The 24609-nt window shown below is 42.5% G+C and overlaps 1 protein-coding gene across 1 annotated transcript; it reads left to right on the top strand.

Moving 5' to 3' along the window:
• The first annotated feature begins 720 nt into the window (after window positions 1–720).
• LOC133344237 (R-spondin-2-like) lies at window positions 721–24609 on the top strand. The gene is given in 7 exon segments (XM_061554302.1): window positions 721–926; window positions 1612–2072; window positions 8693–8893; window positions 11549–11698; window positions 14940–15067; window positions 15069–15132; window positions 22162–24609. Coding segments are annotated over 6 exon segments (759 nt in total). The 5' UTR covers window positions 721–926; window positions 1612–1975; the 3' UTR covers window positions 22281–24609.

Genomic DNA, 24609 nt, shown 5'->3' with positions numbered 1-24609 from the left:
AGGTGAATAACATAATAAAATAGAAAGTGAGTGGGCTTGGGCAGAACACATCGCTAGAAGGAATGATGGCCGACGGTTAAGAACGGCAACAGAGTGGCAGAACAAGGAAGGGGAATGCGTCCGCCTCGGAAATGGGAGCGACGGAATAAGCTCGCGTGCATGTGCTGGTTGTGGATCTTTATATTCCGCGATCACCGCGTACAATCTCGCCATGAAGTGCGCGATAATTGAAAACAAAGGAGGCCACTGGAATTGTGTCACATCCTCCAGCATTCACGCGTAATCGGGGTTCTTGTGTCAAATAAAGCACCGCGGGGAAAAATTGGATAAACCTTTCCCATTCATTTTACACATCGACGTATCATTGCTCGTGGAGTTACAACATCCTCTTGAGCACGTCCATTGGCTCTAGTACTCAGACACGTCGCTTCATTGTCGGATGCCAGCGAGTTAGATCAGTGCTTGCACCAAAGCACGGTGGAGGAGATATATTGAAAAAGAAAATCGAGGAGAGAGGGTGGGGAGGGGGGGGCTGAAAGGGTGCATGTAATGAGGCACAGCCGGCCTGTGGAGGTACGGGAGGAGGAGGAGAGACGAGGCAGGGGGGGGTGTGCAAAGAGAGTGGTTTGTGGGGGGTGTAGTGGAGAGAGGAGGAGAACGGGGAGGTATGTTGCATTGCCATTGACGTCCGCCTGCGTCACTCACCACCCGCAGCTTCAAGTGGCAAAAAGCTCTCGGCAGGTCCCTCCCCGCGCCGACTGAGACCTGCGAAACGTGCGCAGCGCACATGGTTACTGGGAAAGATTAGACGAACAAATGATGCAACTGATCGGGATTAAGCGCAGAGATTAGATAGTAAATCCACATCTGAAGCGGGAAGGTTGTTTTTTTTTCTCTTCTTGCGTTCCCTGCTCTCTCCGTGAACGGTAAGAATTTAAAAGTGTATTTTCTCACGTCTTGTTTTTTTGGTCATTGGAGATGTATTGCTGAGCCTTGTTGGAACAATACGCGCGATTTGTATTGTGCGTATGTGTGTGTGCGAGCGTTTTTTTTAATGCGCAATGTGTTATTTACTCTGGACTGGAATATATATAAATAGCAGATCGCGTTGCAGGGTAATTGGTTTGCATGCCAGATAAAATACCAGCGAAATGAGCAGCTGGAACATCACGCGCGAGTTGGGTCTTTGCATCAAAACCGTTACTTTAAATAAACCACGTGAGATCACTTTCTTGTGGCAGCGTGGTTTTTATTCTTCAAATCCACTCGTCGTCTCCCACGTCCTGTGTAGCAATTCCTATTGAACTTTATAATTTAGCTTCCTATTAAGGAGCATGAAAAGTGATGCTGTAATATGAATTAGTTATGTGATGTGTATATATATTTAATGAGTCGTAAATACTCATGCGCACTTACTGCAACTGTGTTTCCAATTTTGTATTAACTTTTATTGACCGGTCTTGGGAAAAACCGTGACTTTTCTTTTTCACGAACCCATTTTATTTTATTTTGTAAAACGCAGTTCTTGAATCGCCTGCGGCTCAAATTGCACCAAAATAAGTGGCGTCGTCTTAAATTGGCGCAACGCTCCTTGTCCGCTGTTTTTATCAGATACAAAAAAGCCGTCCGCCAACAAGTATACAAGAGGCAAGCGGAGGCGCCTGCATTTTTTTTTCTGAAAGTCCAGATATCGTCTGCATGGTGCAGCCAGCCCCACGCCCAGCTACGCCTGCATCCCTCCAGATCTTGGCGCATCACTGAGCTGCTCTGGACGTCGAGACATCCCCTTGGAGAGATGCCATGAGGGGGGGATGGGGGGAAGCCAATTGAGTCAGCTGCGGCGTCGATTCTCCACCTCGCTTCCTCCTACATGGAAGAGCGATTGAAACGCCTTTGCAACCAGCAGACATCTGCGACCTGATCACATACCAAGCGACGGTCCTTTGGGCGAGCAAGACCTTACAACCACTATAATATGCATCTGTGGTTGTTGCCTCTAATACTCATCACTGCTCACCTTATGGAGTACAATTATGGCCAGAGCATTATAAGACCAAGGAGGAACGCCCGCAGTAAGTTCACCGTGCTGTGTGTGCATGTAACATATGTGGCTCGAGCGTGTGTCTGTCCGCACACCTTACACACGTGTGTACACGTGCATTGCATGTCGCAATGAAACACGGCAGCCGCGCTGGATCGCAATAAGCGGCGCTTGAGTTATTTCAATTCAATAACGATTCAATATATAGGTGTCTGAGCATGTCCCAGCTTGTGCCGGGAAATACGCTAAATCGGTGCACAATGGTTAGGCGTCAATCGATACTGCACATATTTACGCACATATGCGATGCTAAAATACCACATTATTTCAATGCAACGTCGATCTGTATTTCATAGCGCGTGTCAAAAAAAACAGCAAAGGTCAACGTGTCTATAACGAGTGCCGCGTATGATGCACGGTAACTGCCTGAATACCGCGTGGCTCCATGCTCTCGGCTGTTAATCGGTCTCGGCGTTATGGAATATTATTTAAGTGATACGCCATCCAAAACGATGGTGTCACGTCCCTTAATCGTGTTTACCAACAGTGCAAACAGTGACATTTAAATGATCGTTCGCCGCGGTACGATAAAATACATCGTATATCATGCTATTATTATTATTGCTAAACATCATTATCGTCACCATTACAATACGATATTAAATTGTACAATAGTTTATCAATGGGCAGAAGTACACCCGCCAGAAATGTGACTTTCCTTTCAAGATGATTTCCGAAACCAGAATTGATTTACGTTGAAAATTAGTCATACCAAAGCCTGATTAGTATTCCTCACGTTACACATCAATTAGTATAAGCGCATTATTTTATTTTCATTATAATAACCACGATGTAAAGGACATGACTTGTAAATTACAATTGTATATCACCCCCCCCCCCCCACTTTCTCTAGCGTCATAACCGCTGCATGCAATTGGCCAAAAAATATAATGTTGCTTCAAAAATAACAATCATTCGTGCTCAATAGTGATTCGCATTTTACTCGACGATTATTCGTATTGGACTTATTGGTGTGCCACGCGAGATGGGAGGGCGTGGCCCCCACTCATTAGCTGCCGAAGGGGGTCGGGCACCCTGGTTTGTTTATGCGCGGGGCTAGCCCCACACACGCGGCCAGATGCCCTCTCTCACTCGGCGGCTCTTGAACATGTAATTCTCAAAGCCTCCCGTTTCAAGTTGCCGCAATATAAACGGCTTTGTCGAGCATTACGAGTCCACCCCAACCCCTACACATGCTCCGTTGTCGTGAGAGGCCCCCCCTCTCTCCTCCTGCTTCCTAGACCCCAGCCCACACCGTCCCTTCTCCCCTCACTCTTCTCGCTCTCATCCATGGCTTTTAGAGAGCCAGTTAATGACATTAATGGTTTTAACCTCGTCCGCTCCTAGACTTCATGAGCGCAGCGATTTACGTCACTGGGATCCTCGAATCCTATGAACCTGTGCTCCAGAATTCAAGTGGCGAGCGATTCTTGTCTGCCCAGTCGCTCGAGACACTTCAAGTGCATCTCCCGTAACGAAATAAACACAGTTTTTCGTCATCGTCATGTGAGATTTCATGAGCTGTAGATACCCGTGGGCGTGTGGATAATGGATACCCAGGGCTTAACATGATTTACAACTTCACTGCAAACACTGTCTGCCTTCTTTGATTAGTAAATTAATGAGATCATTGTCTCGGCAAATGCCCCCGACTTTTGTAGTGAGAGAAACAGCTGCACTCAAACGTTTCTACTGAATGTTGGTATCGGCAGTGGTTATGCAGAGAATATGATTTAAATCGTGTGGTGCGTGTCTGCTTGAAAAAGTCAATTTAGGGCAATTGCAAATGTTATTTGATTTAGCCCATGTCTTTTGTACAACATAAAATCATTGCTTATTTTTATAGAGTAACCCAACACTACAGTGGCTGTGGTTTGTGTTAGATCGAGGCATTGTTCTACTTCATGACATTGAAAAATGCAATTAATCTGTTTAGTGACATTTCAGAATACACTTGAACGGGAGTAGTTCTTACCAATATAATTGCAGGCCACGGGGAGGCTAATGCTCTATTAATAGTGATGGGTAAAAGAGCAATGGGGAAAGGGATATGACTGTTTCACATTTTCCGAATCATTATTTTAAAATGCCAAATGCAGGGCCGGGGGTGGGAAGTGGGTGGGCTAGGCTAAAATTAAACTTTAGAGGGCATTTCCACATACCCTACCAAATAGACGCTTTCTCCACAGGCTGCAGGTGGTGGTTACTTGGCAACCAATAGCCCAAACAGTTTTGCATGTCTAGCCTTTCAAGGTGCATGGTTTTTCTGTCAGAAACTATTTTATTGGACGAGTTATAAGGTCTATTTATGCACCAAGGTATTTCTAAAGTTAAGTAGGGAGATTGTATATCCCAATTCTCATAAATGTAATGCATTGTTTCCCAGAATTGCATTTTATTGTAGTTTTATTAATTGTCATGACTATTTCATTGTTCGCAATGTTATATTACAAAGCAGCAGTGTTTCTTCATAGGTAATGTAGAGTGGCCTGAACGCATATGGATTCGTTTTGCAGAAATACAAAAAGAGAGCTCAACATATTGCAGCAACTGGTAAAATTAATCAGTGGTTAACATAACAGGTCCTATATCAAAGAATGTAGTGGGGTTTTTTTAATAAATAAAGCACACGACGGCATGTGATACAATTGTGCGAATCAGTGGCCCTAAATACGTGACTATATGAAATATAATGCAATTTTTTCATCATGTAAAAATAACATGCTAAAGGGTGCTAGAAAGCACATTTACAATTACGGTATGTTTGTGTAGTTGTGTCCCGTGCTTTTATGACCCCCCCCCCCCTCCTTAAATGTTTTATAATTTGTAATTATAATGCTGGTGGAGCACACAAGGACAAATATCTCCCGTGTAGCCTGTAACAGACTGTTGTGGCAAGTGCTGCTAGCGAGCATCTATGAAGGCCGGCACGGCACACAAGGGGGTGGGGTGGACAACACCACGTCCGGCCGCCTTTGTCTCCCGAGTGGCGATGTTTACACATTGCGCCAAGTACACATGTGGTTGAGCCGACCTAGGGGAGGCCCAGGACTGGTTCAGATAATCGTCACTGGTGTTGGCCGTGAGCGGGAATCAAACCCGGGTCGCCAGGTTCGTAGCGCAGCGCGCTACCCGCTACACTACAACTCCCCACACACAATTCACTCACACAGAGACATTCTTATGCCATTCTTATGCAAAAGATCACACGCAGAGAGTTGATAATGGGCACATCCGTTTTGTTTACAAAGAGCCACTTTGCAAAATGAAGATGTTGCCTACTGACTTGATTTTGTTTTTTACATTCTCGGACGAAAGGTTCTGGTTGGAAAAGTGTAGCAAGTGTAAGAATCGATTGTGTTTTTATTGGGGTCATTTCAGCCCACGAGGGGATGGCTTTCACTGCAAAATGCCCTTCTCCTGCCCCCTGCCCCGTCTCCCAACCCCCCAACTCCTGCCGCACACACAGGTACTAATTTCAGGCCGAGTCTACCAGAAGGAAGCTGTGGCCAGGTGTAAAAACTCATTAAATGTGCCCATCGTTTGAGTAAGGGAGAATCAGATTTAAACCGGGATTCATGAGAAATGTGGTCAGGCTCAATAACTACGGTGAAATCCATCATTCTGCCACGTAATTTGCCATGTAGAGCTAGTTTGAAAGTACAGGCCAGGAAATTCATAAATTTTACTAAAACCAAAAAAAAATCTACAATAAAACAGACTCACAACATGCCACACCGACTACACTGAGCTATTGAAAGGGCTTGATAAATTAGTTTTGATGTAAAAATTTGAAAACAAATTTGAGGTTACGTTTAAGGTTACACTGATGTTGTGTGTGTGCGTGAAAATGTTAAAAACCCACCTGCAAGATAATGAATTTGACCCTGCTGGGTGCCCTGTAAGTTACAAATGTGGCCCCATATGGCACATGCCTATGTATGTACTTTAGTTCCCTTGCACTCCCTCTGGTCAAAATGTCGTTTGCAACCAGTGCTTCCGTTTGCTTTGAGATGTAAAAAAAAAATCCCATGACACTTTTTACAACAGTAGACCATTGTGACCAATGTTCCATTGCAAACCCACCCATTAAATCACAATTCCCCATAGCCATCTCCTTTGCCCTAGCATTGTAAGTCCTCTTGTGGCGCAAAAACAGTGGTGAATTTCTGGCATGGTACTGCAACCGGTACAAAACAAGGAGAACACGAATGGCTCAAATTCCTCTTCGTACTAATAAAGTGCAGACATTTGTAATGGTAATGTGAATGTGTGTGACGCGTGAAGGAAATCGTGATTGAATTTTTAGAGACGTTAATCAAGGGCCTGCAATCACGTATATGTAAAAGTTTGTTATTAGTTATTCGCAATATTTACAATTCTAAAGAGATACAAAATCCAGTGTTTGTTTGTCAGCACCAATAACACTCCACAATATTTGCCGCTATTCCAATAGTACTTCTTTGTATACCGTATGCGTTTTTATTTTTTGTTGTAGGGTGCTCTTTGTGACATCTGCAACTAGTTTTAGACAATATTCACTCGTGTGCCACAGTTGTATTGCATGGTTTTCATCATAACCCTTTATTTTCACATGCTTTCAGGAGTCTGCATCCTATATTTCATTGAATGTTTTTTTCCCTGTCAAAAACACCCACGGACACTTTGTTTAGATTTTAGCATTGTAAAACAAATGCGCACATTACGTATATCCACATGCATACTTAAACCAATTCAACGTATCAGGTCAATGAAACTTGGAGCTGGAGCCAACCTTATAAATCTAATATCACGAAAACAGGACTTGCACTGCGATGACCTCTCCCCTGAGTGTTATGCCTATCATACTCGATGAGAAACACGTTTTCTATGTGGCTTCCTGCCTGGATTCCTGTATGTCGGCCTGCCTGACGCGCACCCGAGTGCGCATCCACGCTGATGATGTCACCGCGCACATCTGCGTGATGACATCACCCGCTTCCCTGCGCGATGAGCCGGGTTCATGCGTCAGTCACGCCTCTACCCCACCCACCCTCCACGCCCTGCCGTGTATCCCACGGAAATGTGTGGGATACGCTATAATACTATAACTGTACCACAATCGCAAGCAGTTTTGCTGGCTGGCTGGCTCGCTAGCAGGGGGGAGGGAGTAAGGCAGGGGGAGGGGTACATCCAAACGAAGTGTGCGCTGCTCCTATTACACTAAATTGATTTATTGAAAAAAAATCTTGATTAAAAGCAATCTTTCGTATAATTTTGCTATTATATTAAAGTACATTTTTGGGAAAGCACATGTATCGTTGTGTTTCCAAGTAGACCTAAACATTTGCCTTCAGAGGTGCCTGCAAAATTTAATTTCCTTTCAACCCATCACCAATGACATTAAGAAGGTTAATGCTTACCTCATGGGGTATAATGCATCGGGATTTCAACTCCAGGCCAAATGCACAGACCAAAGACCACAGCACATAGAAACGCAATGGATAATCCCATAAATATTTAAATCATAGATGCATTAGTGAGCCACAAAAAAGTCAATAATTGAGAAATAATTATAATTTATACATCAGCCAGAAAATGATGTCATCCTTGCTATTGTGGCAAATACACAAGCTTCTACACAATAACACACCAATCAATATATTTCTATTTGATACAGATGCTTGAAATGTATCACTCAGTTTTCATGTCGCATTAAAAAGTGTGGTGTGAAAATTAGATCATTGGTTGTGACTTGGCTAGAAAAATGTGTGTACTCATTATTTTTTTATTTTTAATATACCATATTTTTAAGACATTGGTGGGCTATTTAAAAATATATATCCATGGGCTTTTACTTTGTTGCACTATATACCACTTTTTTGAATTTAACGGCTTTTAAAATAAAAAAAATGCAGTTAATTCTACGTCGTACAGTCATTAAAAGTAAATGAAGAGCAACCGAGCATGGGGCTCAATATAATTAAACCTTTGCTGCACATTACAAATGTGTGTATTGTATTGAAAATAGAACTCCATGTACACTACCTTACTTATACATATTTTTACCTTTCCGTTTTCTAGAATATACTGCCAGCAGGTGTTTCCCTCTGAGCATTGTCGTAAAAAAGAGGGCAGAATAGATGGTAAGAACAATTAAGGTTTACGAACAAACACACAAATTGTGAACTTTGTCATTAACGTTGCCAGCGTGGGTATTCCCAACCGTTTCTAAAGACGTTATGGGCCAGCATGGAAGATTAGGCCAAAAATACCCTCCGGCGGTGATTCAGTGGAGGCCTCTCTCCAGCCGTGGCGAGAACAAAGCAATTGCCAGGCTCGTCTTCACCTTTAACCTACATATTGCCAGGAGGTCACCAAGCTGGCTTACACGTAAAGTTAACAACCTCTCACGTTTATCAATAACACCATCTTAAAAAAAGGAAACGTGTATAATGGGCAAAATGTCGAGCAATGGCCCTTCTTCGTAACCTATTTAATCTCTTTTGTCAGGCATGGGACTCTCTGGAGTCCAATGTAAATGTGAAGTGGGGTGGGTGTGATCTCGATACCTCGTACGACCTGACTTTGTGCTTGCTCCCGTCTCTACAGCCTCGCTGGCGAATGCGTCAACCAATCCCCTGTGCCCGCTGGGCTGCGACAGCTGTTCCGGTGCCAACGGCTGCATTCGGTGCAAGTCTCGCTTCTTCTTTCACCTGCGGCGCACCGGCATGCGGCAGGTGGGCACCTGCCTCTCCGCCTGCCCCTCCGGCTTCTACGGACTGCGTGGGACCAACATGAGCAAGTGTGCAAGTACGTGTCGCCTGTGCTCTTCAGGGCACCTGGCTCTGTAGCCCAAACCGGGTGTTTTTAAATCATTTATATTAAGTTCACTCGCGCGCTTGCTTGCGCGCTTGCTTGCTTACGACCGTGCAAATCTTTCGGTCGTTTTTTAACCCACTTCCCGTGATCCAATCGAGCTGACATTTTCCACACAGACTCGTTGTGCGTGACAATTCATGTTCGTGAAAAAAAATTTCAAAAATTTTACACTTTTTAGGACAAAAATATTATATTTAATTACCAATTGCTTAATGGTGCCATGCAATCATCTGACCCATAGGTGGCAGCCATCTCAAGCCAAAGGACGAGAGGACTCTAGCCGCCACGCATATAAAGGATTTATAGTGAAAAACTTTGTTTTTACGGGTTATACTTGTTTTAGTTTGTTTTCTTCCTGTGGGGGGCAGAAAGGGAGGGTACGTGGCATCAACCTAAGTCAGGCGTCCGCAATCAAAAGAACAAGAAGAGCCATGTTTTTTTTATTCGGTAAAAAAATCTCAATATTTTCAAGAGCTGCAATGCATGTGAATACGAGACGATGTTCCTTCACAAATAACGTCACCACGCAGTCCTTAATGAGCCGCATGCAGCTCCAGAGCTGCAGGTTGCCGACCCCTGCTCGAAGCGAACCCCGTTCTCATGAGAGAAGAAACCAGAGGGTCCATTATTGGTTCTTACAATCTTAACAAATAATAATGAATTCAGTGCAATTCGCACAAGGTCTCACAAGCACTTTACATGCAGCCTAAGTTATGGAGAAAGCCTGTCTTTAAACAGGTGAGTGTTAAGACGCGGCTTAATGTTTTTTTTTTTACACTGAGATTCCCAAATATACTGAGGAAGATAATTCCACAATCGTAGACCCTGATTGCAAAAAGCTCTGTCTCCGATAGAACAAAATATGGTCTTTGGAATAATGAGTAGGCCAGAATCAGTAGATCTAAAAAAAAAAGTCTGTTTAACAGTATTCAGAACAATAAACATAGATAATGCAAAAAATAATGTAAAGCAATTTTTCAATCCACTGCTGCTTGAAGGCTTCCGCGAGCATTGCTGATCATTGTGGGTTGCTTGACGATACTTGACCACACTGTTTCGTGTGGGTTGGTAAAGGGAGGAAGGGTGGCTCGTGACGGGTTCTGATATCACTCGCCACGGATCTTGGCCACGGCCGAAGATCGAATAAAGGCCAAGGAGTTGAGACCACTGTGCCAGCGCTCCCCTGTTTAATTCCTAATTGAATGGAGATGCTCACTGCTGATAAACATGCGGGCTTCACAATGGACAGAAGCTCAGTATTGAAAGTTGAAATAAAGAGACTTAAGTCAATATTAATCATTGGATTTTTTTTTCAAGAGCAGGTGTCTTGTCTGCGAGTATTGTTTTGAAACCACTGCTAGGAACCCAGTATGGATGCACATTTATTTTCTCAATGGGCCGCCAGGAGATGTACTGATATTAAATTGAATGTGGCATTTGAAATAAAATATTGTACACTTACAGCATGGGTGTGCAAAATGTTAAGCAAAGTTCCTAATCGTTAACTTCCTCTTTGTAACCCATCTCAAATAATGTCAATTTCCTTTGAACTAAATACCACATTGTCAACATGTATAGAACACTTTATTCAGAAACTGTAAACCTATTCATTTCACACCAGACCTCAAACCCAGTCCCATTTTATTTTTGCTTATAATTTACTCATTGTTTGGCATAGTTGGGAGCTGCACAGGTGTAATTTTAATAACATGTTCCTTTGGTGTTTTTGGAAACTATAGTGTATGAGCAGATGTATGCTTAATTTATATCCATGAGTTAGTTTGAAAAAAAAACAAGTTGCGCAGTTCACAGTTAAAGCAGCAGAGGCATTTAAAATACAAAATTTAGCAGATTTGTCTAAAAAATACAGCTTTGCTCAACATAAGCCATGAAAGGCGAACAATGTCCTTTATAAGAATGTTTAATCCGCACAGCTTCTGGCTCGGCTTCATTTCAAGGTTCTTCCATTTTTGTTAAAATCTGCCTTTGTGGAAAAAGTATAAATCCACTTATATTTTGAGCCCGTGTAATAGTGAACCTCAGATATTCAAGGTTGTGTTTTGTATTAACCAGTACTGTAGGTATTGACTTACATAAACACACACATGTCGGAAAAGCACTCTATTTGACACAACCCTGTACTGTAGTTTGGTTTGTGTTCATAGAGAAAAGTTTACAACACCATTGCCCGAAAGAGTTACAATGGAGTAGCTTTAAAGATTTAAATACCAAGAGAGAATAATGTTGATACCATAGCCGCAGTTTTTTTATGTTCAGTTCTCTTTATGCATTTCTTTTTCAAAAAATTCGATTAAATATCCAACATGAATGTTTGGACATCTTTCTCTCTGCCATGCTCTTAATGTAGCAATGAATATAATTGAAATGGATGGATACAAACAGTTTTAAAAACACATCATCCAGGAGGTTTAAAATAAACTAAAATAAACATCTAGAAAAAAATGTGCTTGTGTATAATAGGGATTACCTGTGTTGTTTTATTGTTTTAACCTGAAGTGTAATATATTGACACAATTATTCTAATGTGTTTCTTCTTGCCCCCCCCCCCCCTTTTATATGTTACAGAGTGCAAAGTAGACAACTGTGAAATGTGCTTCAGCAACACGTTTTGTACCAAATGCACAGAAGGTTATTACCTGCACAAAGGAAAATGTTACAACACTTGTCCAGAAGGTTTCTCAGCTGCAAACCAGACCATGGAATGCACAAGTGTTGGTGAGTATTTACATCTTTGTTCACTCATTCACCACAACAATTCCCAGCCACTTACTTTGGTTTCATCTGATACTTTTGCATATGAAGCCAAGCAATATGCTGTAAAGCGTGCATGTTTCGTCACGTTTTTTAAGATGGTAATTATGAATGAGCTACCATACATTCTCATATAATAGGTTTTATGCCCAAAGCCAACATTTATCCACCACTTAAACAAAGTCAGGTTTTCTTTTTCCTTTTCAGTGAAATGCCGAATGTTTTTGGAGGGTTAGAAGCCACAAATTACCACACAATTTTGTGAGAAAAGTAATATTCGCAAGGATGGAAAGGTCCATGCGAAGTTATGTAAGTATTAGTATATAAAGTCAATATTGGTGCAGACAATTTTGGCCAATATTCACGAATTATTTCTGACAATGGGTTTTTTTCATGCAGATAATAAATGTTCCAAGTACACAAATGGGCATGACACACGAGTGAAACGTCTTACGTCCTTTACCTCCCACTTTAAATTGTGAGTTATATTAAACACAGTAATTTTTTTCCCCAGACATATTTCGTAAATACACAATTCATTCATTCGGAATTAATGTTGCTAAATAAAAGCACTGATCTCAGATTTAATTGGCTTTACCCCCTCGTGTCAATAAAACACGAAACAGAAAATATGTAATCATTAACATCCGATGACGTTCTCCCCTGGTCGTTACCATCTCCCATGGCATTTCGATGTAACAATCCATCTGGCTCCTGCATCGAGTTGATTTCATTACTCCATCTCCACGGTGAAAATGTTGTCCTTTGCCTGCGAATCTGGCATAAGCCATCATCGTATGCCCAAGCCCGCTGACTTTCCCTCACATGCAACAGAATGTCGTTATGTTTTGTATGTTCTCTCATACATGTGTGCCTCTGTCTGTCTAAACGAAATCCAAGCTTGTATCTCTCCCTATCTTTTTTTTGCACATTTTTTCAATGTGGCTTTGTCACTATCCATGTTTATGGCCATATAGCATAACACGTGATGTGCACGAATTAAAAACAATTTTTTTAGGCGAATTGACACGTTGCTTTTAAGTTCAGCTGCACAAAAACAATGCAACCTACTCTTGTCTACCTCTTAGTTTCATCATTTCAATTCTGACCGCCCATCAATAACTCTCCAAGCTATACATACGATGCTGGGTTCCAGTTGTGTCCATCAAAAATATATATTTCATTATTTTGTTTTCAATACTTTTTGCACGTGACATTTGTTTTGCTCACATTTATGCAGCCCAACTTTTTAGTCTTCTTATTCAGTCCATCTATCATTTCCGTTAGTTAATTTCAAGATAGTTTTTTTTATATATACAACGACCGTCATCAGCAAATATGAGAAAGTAAATGTAATCTACATTTATACATGTGTGTTTATATGTGTGTGGCTGTGTTGTTTTTATTCAGTTTTTTGGAAAATATCTTACGTCTCGAATAATCTTGGCCAAAGTGCGTTCCTCCTTGTCTGACTCAACCTTTTGGTACCGTCTCAATCTAATCTCACTGTAGCAGTCACAATTCAATAAATGCTTTTTTATGGGGTTCTTTTTAATTCCTCTGTTTGTGAGAGCTTGGATGACTGCATCATTTTCCACCGAGTTAATTTTTATCATTTGAAATAAAATAGTGGAACATGTAGAGGTCAACCAAGCATGTGCGAAAGCCAGCTTTTAGGAATAGGTTTCTGTACCAACTACCGCATCCATAATAATAATATACATCATGCTTTTCAGAAAGACGGGTGAATATTGAATACCATTTTGCCTAGCCTTTGTATACCTTGAATTATCATGTTTAGTGGTATGTACTCTGTGAATACTGTATAACCAATACAGTTATTCACATGCAGTCATCTATGTGTGTGTGTATATATTCCTGATTCTTTTTTTTACAGAAAACATATGAATTCAGAAAGTAAAATTTTTTACTTATTGGTCTTTCTTTGGAATGTCTCGAGAAAAGCATAGCAAACATAAGCCTCACATTTTCTTATTATCCATGTTTATACCTGGAAGCTAACAATTCTAAAAAGAACCACAGATAGTGGGACTTCAATGTCTCATACATTTATGCCTGCTATTTCTTTAACAAGTTGTTCAGCTAGATCTCAGTTGGAAATCAGCTCATACCCAACTGTAAACGTTTTTTAAAATCATAATTAATGATTGATGATTGTACATTGGTAAAACAAAGTTAGCTTTCATCTCTCCAATCTATTTTAGGTTTGTCCCACATGTTATTCGGCTATGATGTCCGGCATTTTGCTCTAATGTACTGACAGGGGGGGTTCATTTCCTGAAGAAGTTTCCAGCACTTGGAGCAAAATGTTGGGCGTCAAATCGAACGAGGCGCAGTACAACCTAAAAACACAACGCAGAGCCAAACGGCACGACCTAAAAAAAAAACTACGCTTGTCTTTTTTTCTTGACTATTGCAATGTCTTGCCCTCCGGAGCCCAGAGCAACCTCCTAAGCAGACTGCAGTCCATCCAAAATGCAGCCACCATGGTGCTTGCTCCCTTGGACTTCTCTTTAGGACCATATCTCAACTGTGCTCATGTCTCTGCATTCGCTTACAGTTCAAACCCTGCATCAAGTTTAACATTCTCCTTTTTGTGTTCAAGCAAGGTTTTAAAATGGCCTGTTCCACTACACATCCAGGAGTTGATTCAGCCACACACTCCGCTAACCAGCCACACACTCCACTGCAATCTCCAAGATCCACCGATCAAGCCCTACTGAGTGTAACCATACTCCAGGCTTCGAACCTGGGGTCCGACCACCCGACTTTTGTTTGTACGGTGCCCAGGCTCTGGAAATCCCTATCCTTCATTGTCAGGAATTTTCAGTCAATGGAGACTTTTAAGGCCTAGCTGAAGACCCCACCACTTGTTTAATAAAGGCCTCTCTCTAGTTCTCTATCTTGACTTTTTAATATTTCTCCCCTCGGCTACTTCTCACTTATAGTCTTCCTTTATATGCATGGTGATCTGACATCCATTGTTTAAGGGTGCCTTTTATGAAACTAAATTATTATTATTATTAAATCCACATGGTGTCACCAACAGAAGCATTCGAGTCCTGTTGCCCACCAATTTGTCATCCTCCCCCCGCACCTCCAATAAACACGAATGGCTGCATACGGTGTGAAAGAAGTTCAATATACGCAGATAATTATTTTTTTCTTTTCTCTCCCCCCACAGTGCACTGCAAGGTAGGCCCCTGGGCAGAGTGGGGCACGTGCACCAAGCAGGGACGCACGTGCGGCTTCAAGTGGGGGCAAGCGCTCCGCACCCGCCACGTCAACCAGCCCCCATCCCCCGACGGGCAGCGCCTGCCCCCAGACGTTGGAAACGCGGCGCTGCCGCGCGCCCCTCCGCTTCTGTCCGGGCGACGGTGAGACGAGCCCCGCGCCCTCGCGCTCAGCACACGAGCGATTCACTTGCGCACAGCCACTGCCTGGGAGCCGACGAGCCGAGCGACGCACCGATGACGAGGGGCGGCGGACGTGGGCCGAGCTGCAGTGCGTTTTGCCACGGAGAGGTTTCCTTTTTTTCGAGCACAGCGGCCGCCCCGGTTAATAATGCCAGAGTATTGACCGTAAAAATATAGGCCGTTTGCTGCACAGTGGACATTATGGATTCTGTAGCGTTATTCGGAAAAGGGTGATTCCACGTGTGCCAGCGTCACAGCCCAAATTTGCCAAATTTAAGAATGACCCCCAAATCACATAATTGGGTATCCATCAGGTAACATCTACTAAAAGCAATTTTTTTTTTACTAAACGGATGATTTTATTTTATCAAGTTATGCCCAATAAGCTATATAGCTCTTTTTCAGAAGCGACCTGGCCACAATGGATAGCCCAATGAAGTGGCTTCTCATAGGGCATTGATTGATAGCAGCCAAATACTCTGAACCCTTGTTTCTAAATTTGGAGGGAAAAACTGGAGAACCCGGGAGAAAAGTCTAAGCGAACATGGAGAGAACATGCAAACTCAAAATATAGAGGCGTCGTCAGGCTTGGGATCGAACCCACGACCTCCTGAATACCAGGCGAGATAGTTAACATTTCGGCACTGCAGACTCAACCTGATTGGAAAGTGCCTGTGTGATATATGATCCATAAGAGTTTTTTTTTGGGTTAGATCGCGTAAATATATAAATGTGTCGTTAAAACCCACCACCACCCGACACAGCCATCTAGTAAGGATTGTCACGTAAACAGAACGTGCCAATTCGTCACTAGTACAGCACACCGGTGTGTTGGAGAGCCAAGCCACAACATTGCAGCCAATCTGTACATGGAAGATTTTGAAACACAAGCAATAGCTTCACGCACACTAAAACCATCTGCTTAGTTTAGATGTGTGGATGACACATTGGTGGTCTGGCCACACAGCAAAGATACACTGAATGCATTTCTGAATCATCTCAACTCGCAAAGCCCATCCATCCAGTTCACCATGGAAGTGGAAGCTGACAAAACTCTACCATTTATGGATATTCTGCTCGGTCGGGGTCGAAATGGTAAAATAACACGCAGTGTTTACCGAAAGAAAACGTATACTGACGCCGATCTGAATGCAGAGTCACATCATCACCCCGCACAGAAATCTGCTCTTATCAAGACGCTCATTAATCGAGCTACGAAAGTGTCAGATGGTGACAGTCTGAGAAGTTATATTAAATATGTTAAAGAAGCGCTGCAAATGAACGGTTACAATAATGCACAAATCAACAGGGCATTGAATGCCAAAACCAAATCAAATAACACGAGCATTGAGAATGCCCACGTAATTAAAACGATCAAAATACTGTACATTGCGGGAGTAACTAATAAACTAGCCAGATGTTTGTAAAAACAAAACATCCGAGTCAGACTTGGCACGGTACATAAAATACGGAAATTTATATCTGATACGAAAGATGTTTTACCGAAGCTATCAACAGAAGGCGTGTACAGGATTAACTGCACGTGTGCTAAATGTTATGTTGGGCAAACAGGACGAATGATCAGCACGAGACTAAAAGAACATGAGAGAATTATTAAATTCTCCCAAATACAACTGTCAACAGTAGCAGAACACACGTGCCCACAAGAACACTCAATTGATTTTGATAATGTTGAAGTTCTGTGCAAAACTAGCTACTACTGGCCAAGACTCATTAGAAAATCTATCGAAATTTAAAAAAATAAAAATAACTTTAACGGTTCGGACAGCTACCGCCTTAGTGCTGCGTGGAAGCGAATCATCAAATAATACATTTAAAAAATAATACATATTTAAATGCATGCCTACAAAGGGCAGCATACTTCAATAGGGATTGCTGTTGGTACGGCTATTTTAATACACACAGTAGACAGGAAGGAAAAGTTAAAAGTGCTCGCATAATGCATAATGTACGTTGCCTCAGTACCCCCCCCCCCCCCCCCCCACTTTGCGCAAGAGCGCAGAAACGTGGTCACCACATCTACACCTTTATATAAGGAACGAAACAGTTAGACGTCTCCACAAATCTGGCTGTTGCCTGATGAAGCTAGTTGTAATTACTAGCGAAACGTCGTACTCAGATTGTAAATGTTGTGGCTTTGCTCTCCAACACACCGGTTAGTGCTGTACTAATACACTACACTACTATACACTCCACTATACACTATACTACACACCAGTGTGCTGTACTAGTGACGAATTGCCACGTTCTGTTTACGTGACAACCCTTACTAGTTGGCTGTGTCGGGTGGTGGCGGGTTTTAATGACACATTTATATATTTGTACGATCTAACCAAAAATCCTCTATTATGGATGATATTGGTCGTGAAAGCCTACATGTTAAACTGGTATATGATGCTTCAAAAAGCCTTATAAAACAGTCCTATTGTATCTTGACTTAAAGGTTTCGTGACTGCAGGAATTAATATAAAAAAAACTACGACGTTTCGTCGTAGTTTTGTTATTTTCTTTGAACCTATCTACGTGACTTTACCCTAAGACCCAAATAATATGAAGTCCTATTTTATATTTTAAAGTACACAGTTCCAGTGGGCTTCTAATGTCAGAAGGAAGAATGTTCCAGACAGTTGCATAGGCAGAACTAAAATCACGTAACGTTATGACCGTCTTCGTTTGGCTGGTGGCTAAAAGCTGCTACGAGGATGACTGCGCGATGGTCTATATTCCTTCACAAGCTCGGCAAGGTATCGTGGTTCGTTTGCGGAGAGCCCCGTGTGCAATAAGCGCAACCTTGCGATGTGTCCGTTGAGCAGCTGAGAGCCAATGCAGCTCAGCAAGCACTGAGCGGATGCGATCGGATCTTGCGGCAACCATCACGACACTTGCCAAGGGATTTTGTACACGCTGCTGCTGTGGCTTGCTCGTGTTTTTGTTCGACATCCCGTAGAGTGACGAGTTGCCATCGTTGATATAATACTGCGCACACGTCACCGTGTTGGTTACATCGTGAGTCAACAGTGCCTGAAAGTGTCGCAGAGCCGCTAATAATGGAAATTTCATGACCTGACCGTATTTGTCACGTGGCGATCAAACGACATTATGGTCAAGTGTGAATCTTGAAATGGCATGAATGCCAAAGCTACTAATTTATGGGCTGCTTATCCAATAAGATTCTATTATTCGTGACATCTGCAGGAGTATGTAAATAACAAAGCAATCCCACTGCGTTCAAGAGATAATTGTGAGCATTGTGTGAAAATACAAGCAGTGCAGATGCCGTGCCAAAAACAATCTGCATACTGCACTGACATTTAAAAATAGAGCATGGTTCATTTTTACTTGCTTGCCAGACTTCTGGTGGGAGGCTTATGTAATTGCGCCCTTCTGTGCATGTCTTTCCACATGTTCGTCCGCATGTGCGCATTACAGTGTCAGCCTAGCCATTGCAACTACACTGGAGTATTTAGCGTATCGCTCAATCTTACCACTTTGAGTTAAACAAAACGTTCATAAGGTTTTCATGTTTTAAAAACACAAATTATTTCTACCCTCATGTAATCAGTAGGAATCCACACTTTGGCTTGGCACATCGGTGCACACGGTGGCCTTTATTCACTTTGAGCTGGAGAAAATCAAGTTTGGTAAAAAAAAAATTCGTAAATAATTAAACAACTCTTCCTAAAGCAGCACCCATAGTGATCTTCAGGCAGATGTGCCAATAATCCCACATGGTTGCCATGCCACATGGTTGGTCTTTGCCTAATGCAGTGTCGTTTTCTACGACTTCAGTGGTTGTCAAAATCAGTGCGTTTCATCGCCATTAATGAGTGCACAATGGTCGGTTGTATAAGAGAGCAGTCGGAGCTTTCATTGGTCGTGTTCATACGTTCTACAACTGTGGACACAAGTGTTGTGTCGCGTTTGAAAATAATTCAGGTGATGTCACGGAGGAAGACTCATTTGAAATATTTCCTGTGAAATTGTTCACTTTTATAGCTTCATTAAATATTACACTTTTTCCATGGGTACAGTATTTTACCACTGCTATTTAATTCATGTTTGCCACAATATTTGGGTCGGCATTGCCAACTGAAATAAATGTGGGACATAGCACGCCCAATGGTGCGGTTGTTACATGGCACTGCGCAAAAATTAATGTTACAAGAAAGTTTTAAACACATGTCAAAATACAACTATTGCACAGTACATGCTAACAGTGCGATATTTTATAATTGACCATTATTACATCGCAACGCAAGTAAATTTTGCGATATAAAATCTTGGTACCACGATGAGAATTTCATTAAAGCAGTCTTCATCTTGTCCATTATTTCCATATTCTAAAACATCATTGTGCAGATCTTCCACTTTCCACACAAGCAATAACTTACACGCTGACATGGACATGTGCTAGCACACTTATGTCACCACTGGCACATGCACAGACGAAGACAAAGACAAAGACCCCCCATATTGCTTGTAACAGACTGTTGGGGCAAGTGCTGTTAGCGATCACCTATGAAGTCCGGCACGACACACGAGGGGGTGGGTGGCCAACACCACACCCGGCCGCCTTTGTCTCTCCAATAGTGATGTTTGCACACCACACCAGGTACTCATTTGAGGCTGAATCGACCAGGGGGGGGGGGGGGGGGCTCCATGACCGGTCAGATAATCGTCACCGGTGTTGGCCGTGAGCGGAATTCGAACTCGGGTCACCGGGTTCGTAGCGCAGCGCGCTAACCGCGACACTGCTGCGCGCAGACACACACACACGCACGCGTGCGCGGAAGCACAAACAGCCCCAGGGAATGCATGTGGTTCAGTGACACAGATGATAGAGGTCAGGACTCAGCTCACCATGCAACAGGCCAGAGGCAGCATACGCACGCATCAAGTCGGCTACTACTGAAACACCGAGCGGCCCCACATTGATAGTGTTCGTGCGCGTCTGGCAAAGGGGCCTTCCGAGGGAAGGCTTAACAATAACAGTGAAGCAGCAAGACGTGCACTTCTCGGAATAGCTAGATAGTTGCACCAAGGCAAAAATGGGAAGGTTAATCCGCAGCTTGTCCTCGCAATCTTTGGCTCTGTGTTAATGGAACAGCGGTTGTTTTACTGGCCACCATTGGCTCTTTCCGCCTGGATCCTGTTACTGTATTTTAAGAAACCTTCCCGGTGAAGTGGGTTAGTTTAACTCGCAGCTTGGTATTGTTGCTGCTTCCACTCTCTTGTTGTGCTCACGTGAATATTGTAACTTGTTACACGGAAGGAAAAAGCAAGAACTGTCAGTAAACTAAATGTTTATTTTTTTTTTATAAACTGAAAAAAAACACTTTTGGGGGAAATGAAAAGATAAATATTGCATCAAGAGCATTGTGCTCGCTATAGCGTACAGCGTAACCCTAGGTGTCCCAGGCCTCAGGAGCGAAAATCCCTTCACGTCCTCTGTAATTGGTAACTTAAACTTTGGAATTCACGAGAGGCTAAGGAAAACACTTTTACACATTTTAACAGCTCAATAACAGGTCAGACACCATCATTTTTCCCGTCAGTTTATTTTCCCGGCGAATTCAAATGCACGTTTCGGTCGCCTTGTAGCAGAAATTCTTAAACGAATGCTCAATTAACTGATAATCAAAAGGTCAATACCTAAATATGTAAATGGGAGAGAATAGGACTCTTAATTATTACAGATCTGTATATTCATATTTGTTGGTGCAGCCCTAGTTCCACCTGAGTCCCACCAAAAGATAAAACACAAGTAGCTCCAGCTATTGAAAATAAGCATTTCATTTTTAAGGGACCCATTTTAATTAAAAAAAAAGTGTTCTCCATTTCTATAATAAAAGCCCCACACTCAATCAACTTCAAAAGTACCAGCCAACACTATTTCGGTCTATAAGTGAATAAATAAATAAATGAAAATGGGAGATAGCAATAACCCAGAACTGATAAAGCATTAGCTTTTGGGCTTGTTTAAAATACATTTCTCCATCTGCTCTGTATCAGACGCTTTGGGGATAAGAACATTAGATGCAGGAAGCAGTGGTTGCATAATCTCAGACCGACTCACTGGCCAAGAGCTTTCATCGTCCGCCTGAGACAGTGAATTTGATTTCTGGGGAGGTTCCAACTCGCAGCTGGTGCCCACCCAAGGAGTGTTCACTGATGTGGTACCAGCTAACAGCCCTCTGCTTGGCTCTCGGTACTGGAGACATGAAATTGGATTAATATGTTCAATCAGTGGTTTGGCCACCTGTTTTCAGAGACGATTGGATTATTTGTCACCAAGGTTGGCAACAGGACATCACTTCTCACTGCATATTTTCTGGGTTGCTGGCAGACTGGAGTAGTCACATGACCAGTAGCTACAACCATAGGGAGAGGGACACTGGATGTTGTGTCCTGGGTCACCTGTCTCGACATGCCGGGCTGAATTAAGCCCTGGCTGGCAAATGTGAAGTGAGCAAGTGGAGCTGGAGTTGAGGGTGACAGGATATTGACTCGGTAGTAAAACAAATCAATCAATTAATTCTGTCTCAAGCTACACCTCAATGAAAGTGCTGCTCCAAAGTGTTCAACGGTGAACCCTAAAAAAATGTCACGATTGTCTAAAATAACTGCATCTTTTTTGATGTATCAATGTACTCGACTGGAAAAAAAAGGTGGCAACGTCGTGGTAAATGATCTAAATGGAGAGGCTTGAGATTGAACGATGCAGTAAAACTGGTTAAGGGTATACATGTATCTGTGTGTCTGTGTGTCGCAAATGAGCTGACTAATCTATCGGTACATTTTGCTAGTTAGACACTTTGAAACCAAAGATCGTGCATCGCTTTGCAAGTGGATGACGACAACAACACCGATGCTTACAAATGACCAGTTTACCAAGTTCACAGGCGTTTGGAAAATACTCTTTTATCCTACGCTCATCCATTTTAACCACCGCCCTGTTTGAATCGCCAGATGCTACAAGTCCGAGGAAGAAACCAAAGAGGAAACGGAACAAACAGCAGAAAAGCCATCAGAAGAGACCAAAACAGCAGGCGGAAAGAGAGGCGGATGCCACACCAGCGAGCGTGTAATGATCCAGAGAGTAAGGGGGAGGCCCTGGACAGTCTTCACTATGCTGCTAAACAGTTGGACTGGCACCTGCCCAGACTATGCACTGCATCTGCAACTCAACAGCGCGAATTTCTTTTTTTTTCGCGCCAAATAGAATCTTTTAGCCTAAGTTGTGGACTTTGAAAGACGGGCAAATAATTTTTTGAACAAATTTATTTATAATCTACCTGTATATATTCGGGTTTTTTTTTTTCTTCAAATGAAATGAGGTGAAGAACTTGACGTGAGATAATGGAGGAGGGAAACTTACTTTAAATTGTCTTGGTTATTTTTGTCGTCTTCTTTCTTGCCCTGGACATTGTGTGAAAAGATGGGCTTTTGTTTCATAAATATAACTGAAACAGGGGCATTTCATTCTCCTGCCCAACCACCCCCCCCCCCTCCCATTATGTTTAATGTTGTAATATTATTTTTAAGTTCGATTAATATGAAGTGGGCCCTATCACTTGATTCCTCATTGTGAAATGTTCTATGCTGCATTGCAATTTATTGATTGCTGGCAACTTTACTGCCATTGCCAAATGGATAATGGCAGTAGAACATTCTGCCGAATATATATTGACAATTTTATTTGGTAATCTTGGGGAACAGCACATCATTTGGGATGGACTCTTAACTCCCGGAACTAGCACAGCATTATTAGGCTGTGTCAAACATGGTCATCTACACACACGGTACTTCAGTCAATTCACGATTAAACATGTGGCAAAACCACACTCTGTGCGCAAACGTTTTCTCAAGCAATTGTTTGACACTCGCATTTGACACTCGCATATGAGATCACTATCATGTTTTGGCTGTGCATCTTTAGGAAGGTTAAAAACAAACATGTTAAATCAGCGATCCGTAGACGATGCTGCTGCTGTGGTGTAATGGTTACCACCACTGGTCTTGCAATCAACAAGTCGCCGGATCCATTCGATCTCCTGGAAAAGGGCAACTTTCTTAAATCTCCCTGCCCCCTACCTCTGTCCAGCCAGCAGTATAAATGCATGCGCCATAGTTGATTTGCAGGCTGTGTGCGGCGGGGTAAAGTGTGTGTACGTCCACCTCGCCCAAGGCATGTGGCCAGCATGGAAGAGTAGGCCAAGTACCTTTCAAAGGGGCTCTCTAGAGCTTCCTCGAGTGGTGGGGCCCTTCCACCAGCAGTGTCGTGAGCGAGCAAACAGCAGTGCGGCCACCTTCACTTTGACTTTCACGCCACAATCTGACATGCCTCGCTTCACTTTACGCACACGCACCTCTGATTAGCACGGTTGCCTACGTATGGGGTGAAAGACGTCCCACATACATACAATCGTAGAGGCGTGTGCATATTGACTTCCCAACATGATTGACGCTCGGAGAACGTTGCACAAATCTCAGCTGCGAGTAAAGAATGTAGTTCGTCGATGATATGGCCAGAATTGCGTGATGATTCAGCAGCTGCATTGCATCCTACTGTGCGGCTGGATTCCTGAATGTGGCTGCAGTGGTACGTGTACACGCCGAGATAACGTGCATTCGATCATTAAAGCACCTTAACCAAACGCTTTACTTTGTTATTAGCTGGGTTGAGAAGCATGTTTCGTTTCTTCTTTTTTCTGTGCGCGCGTGCAAAACACCCGTTTTTAAAGGAACAGCGACGTTCGGCGACATACGCGTGAAGAAACGTGCGCGTGCGTGCGCGTTCGTGTGCGCGTGCTTACAGAGAGAGCGAGAGAGAGAGAGAGCCACGAGACAGAACAAAAAAAACATCTAGCGATTCAGCGCTTGCCTTCTGGTATAGAATACGAATATATAATTTTTTAAGTGAACGGCAGTAAAATATTTAAAATAAGGCGAACGTAATAGAGCAATTGTATGGCGATGAGAATTTAAGCAAGTGGGTGAAAACGTGAACATTTTTACGATATACCATCCGATGGCAATGCATCCGTGTACATCTTTAAACGAAGCTATCATAACCACAGCAGTAAATGTGTGCATTCATAGACAAACTGTTTATGCTTTCCATTTTAAATTGGAGTTGATGGAGCTGGTATTTTTTACTGGTGTAAAAAAAAATCAGCAATCGGTAAAATGTATTTGAATCAATATGTTAATATATATTAAAAGTAACATGTAAAAACTAGTATTTTTGTAGTTACCATCTACAATGTGGCGTTTAATGTATTATGTTCAATCCGAAGCCACTCCGAAAGTATTGCTTTGAAGGTGCTTGTGTATCCCCTTCTCGAGCCTGTTCACATGATGTAATGTGTTGTTTTTTGGTGTCAAACATATTTTTAATAAAGCTGGTGTATATGG

The sequence above is a fragment of the Lethenteron reissneri genome, chromosome 19 (genome assembly GCF_015708825.2).
Source record: "Lethenteron reissneri isolate LAM-NWPU_2019-01 chromosome 19, ASM1570882v1, whole genome shotgun sequence".
NCBI classification, from domain to species: Eukaryota; Metazoa; Chordata; class Hyperoartia; order Petromyzontiformes; family Petromyzontidae; genus Lethenteron; species Lethenteron reissneri.
The sequence above is the reverse complement of the archived record's forward strand: the minus strand, read 5'-3'. Positions and strand labels throughout refer to the sequence as shown.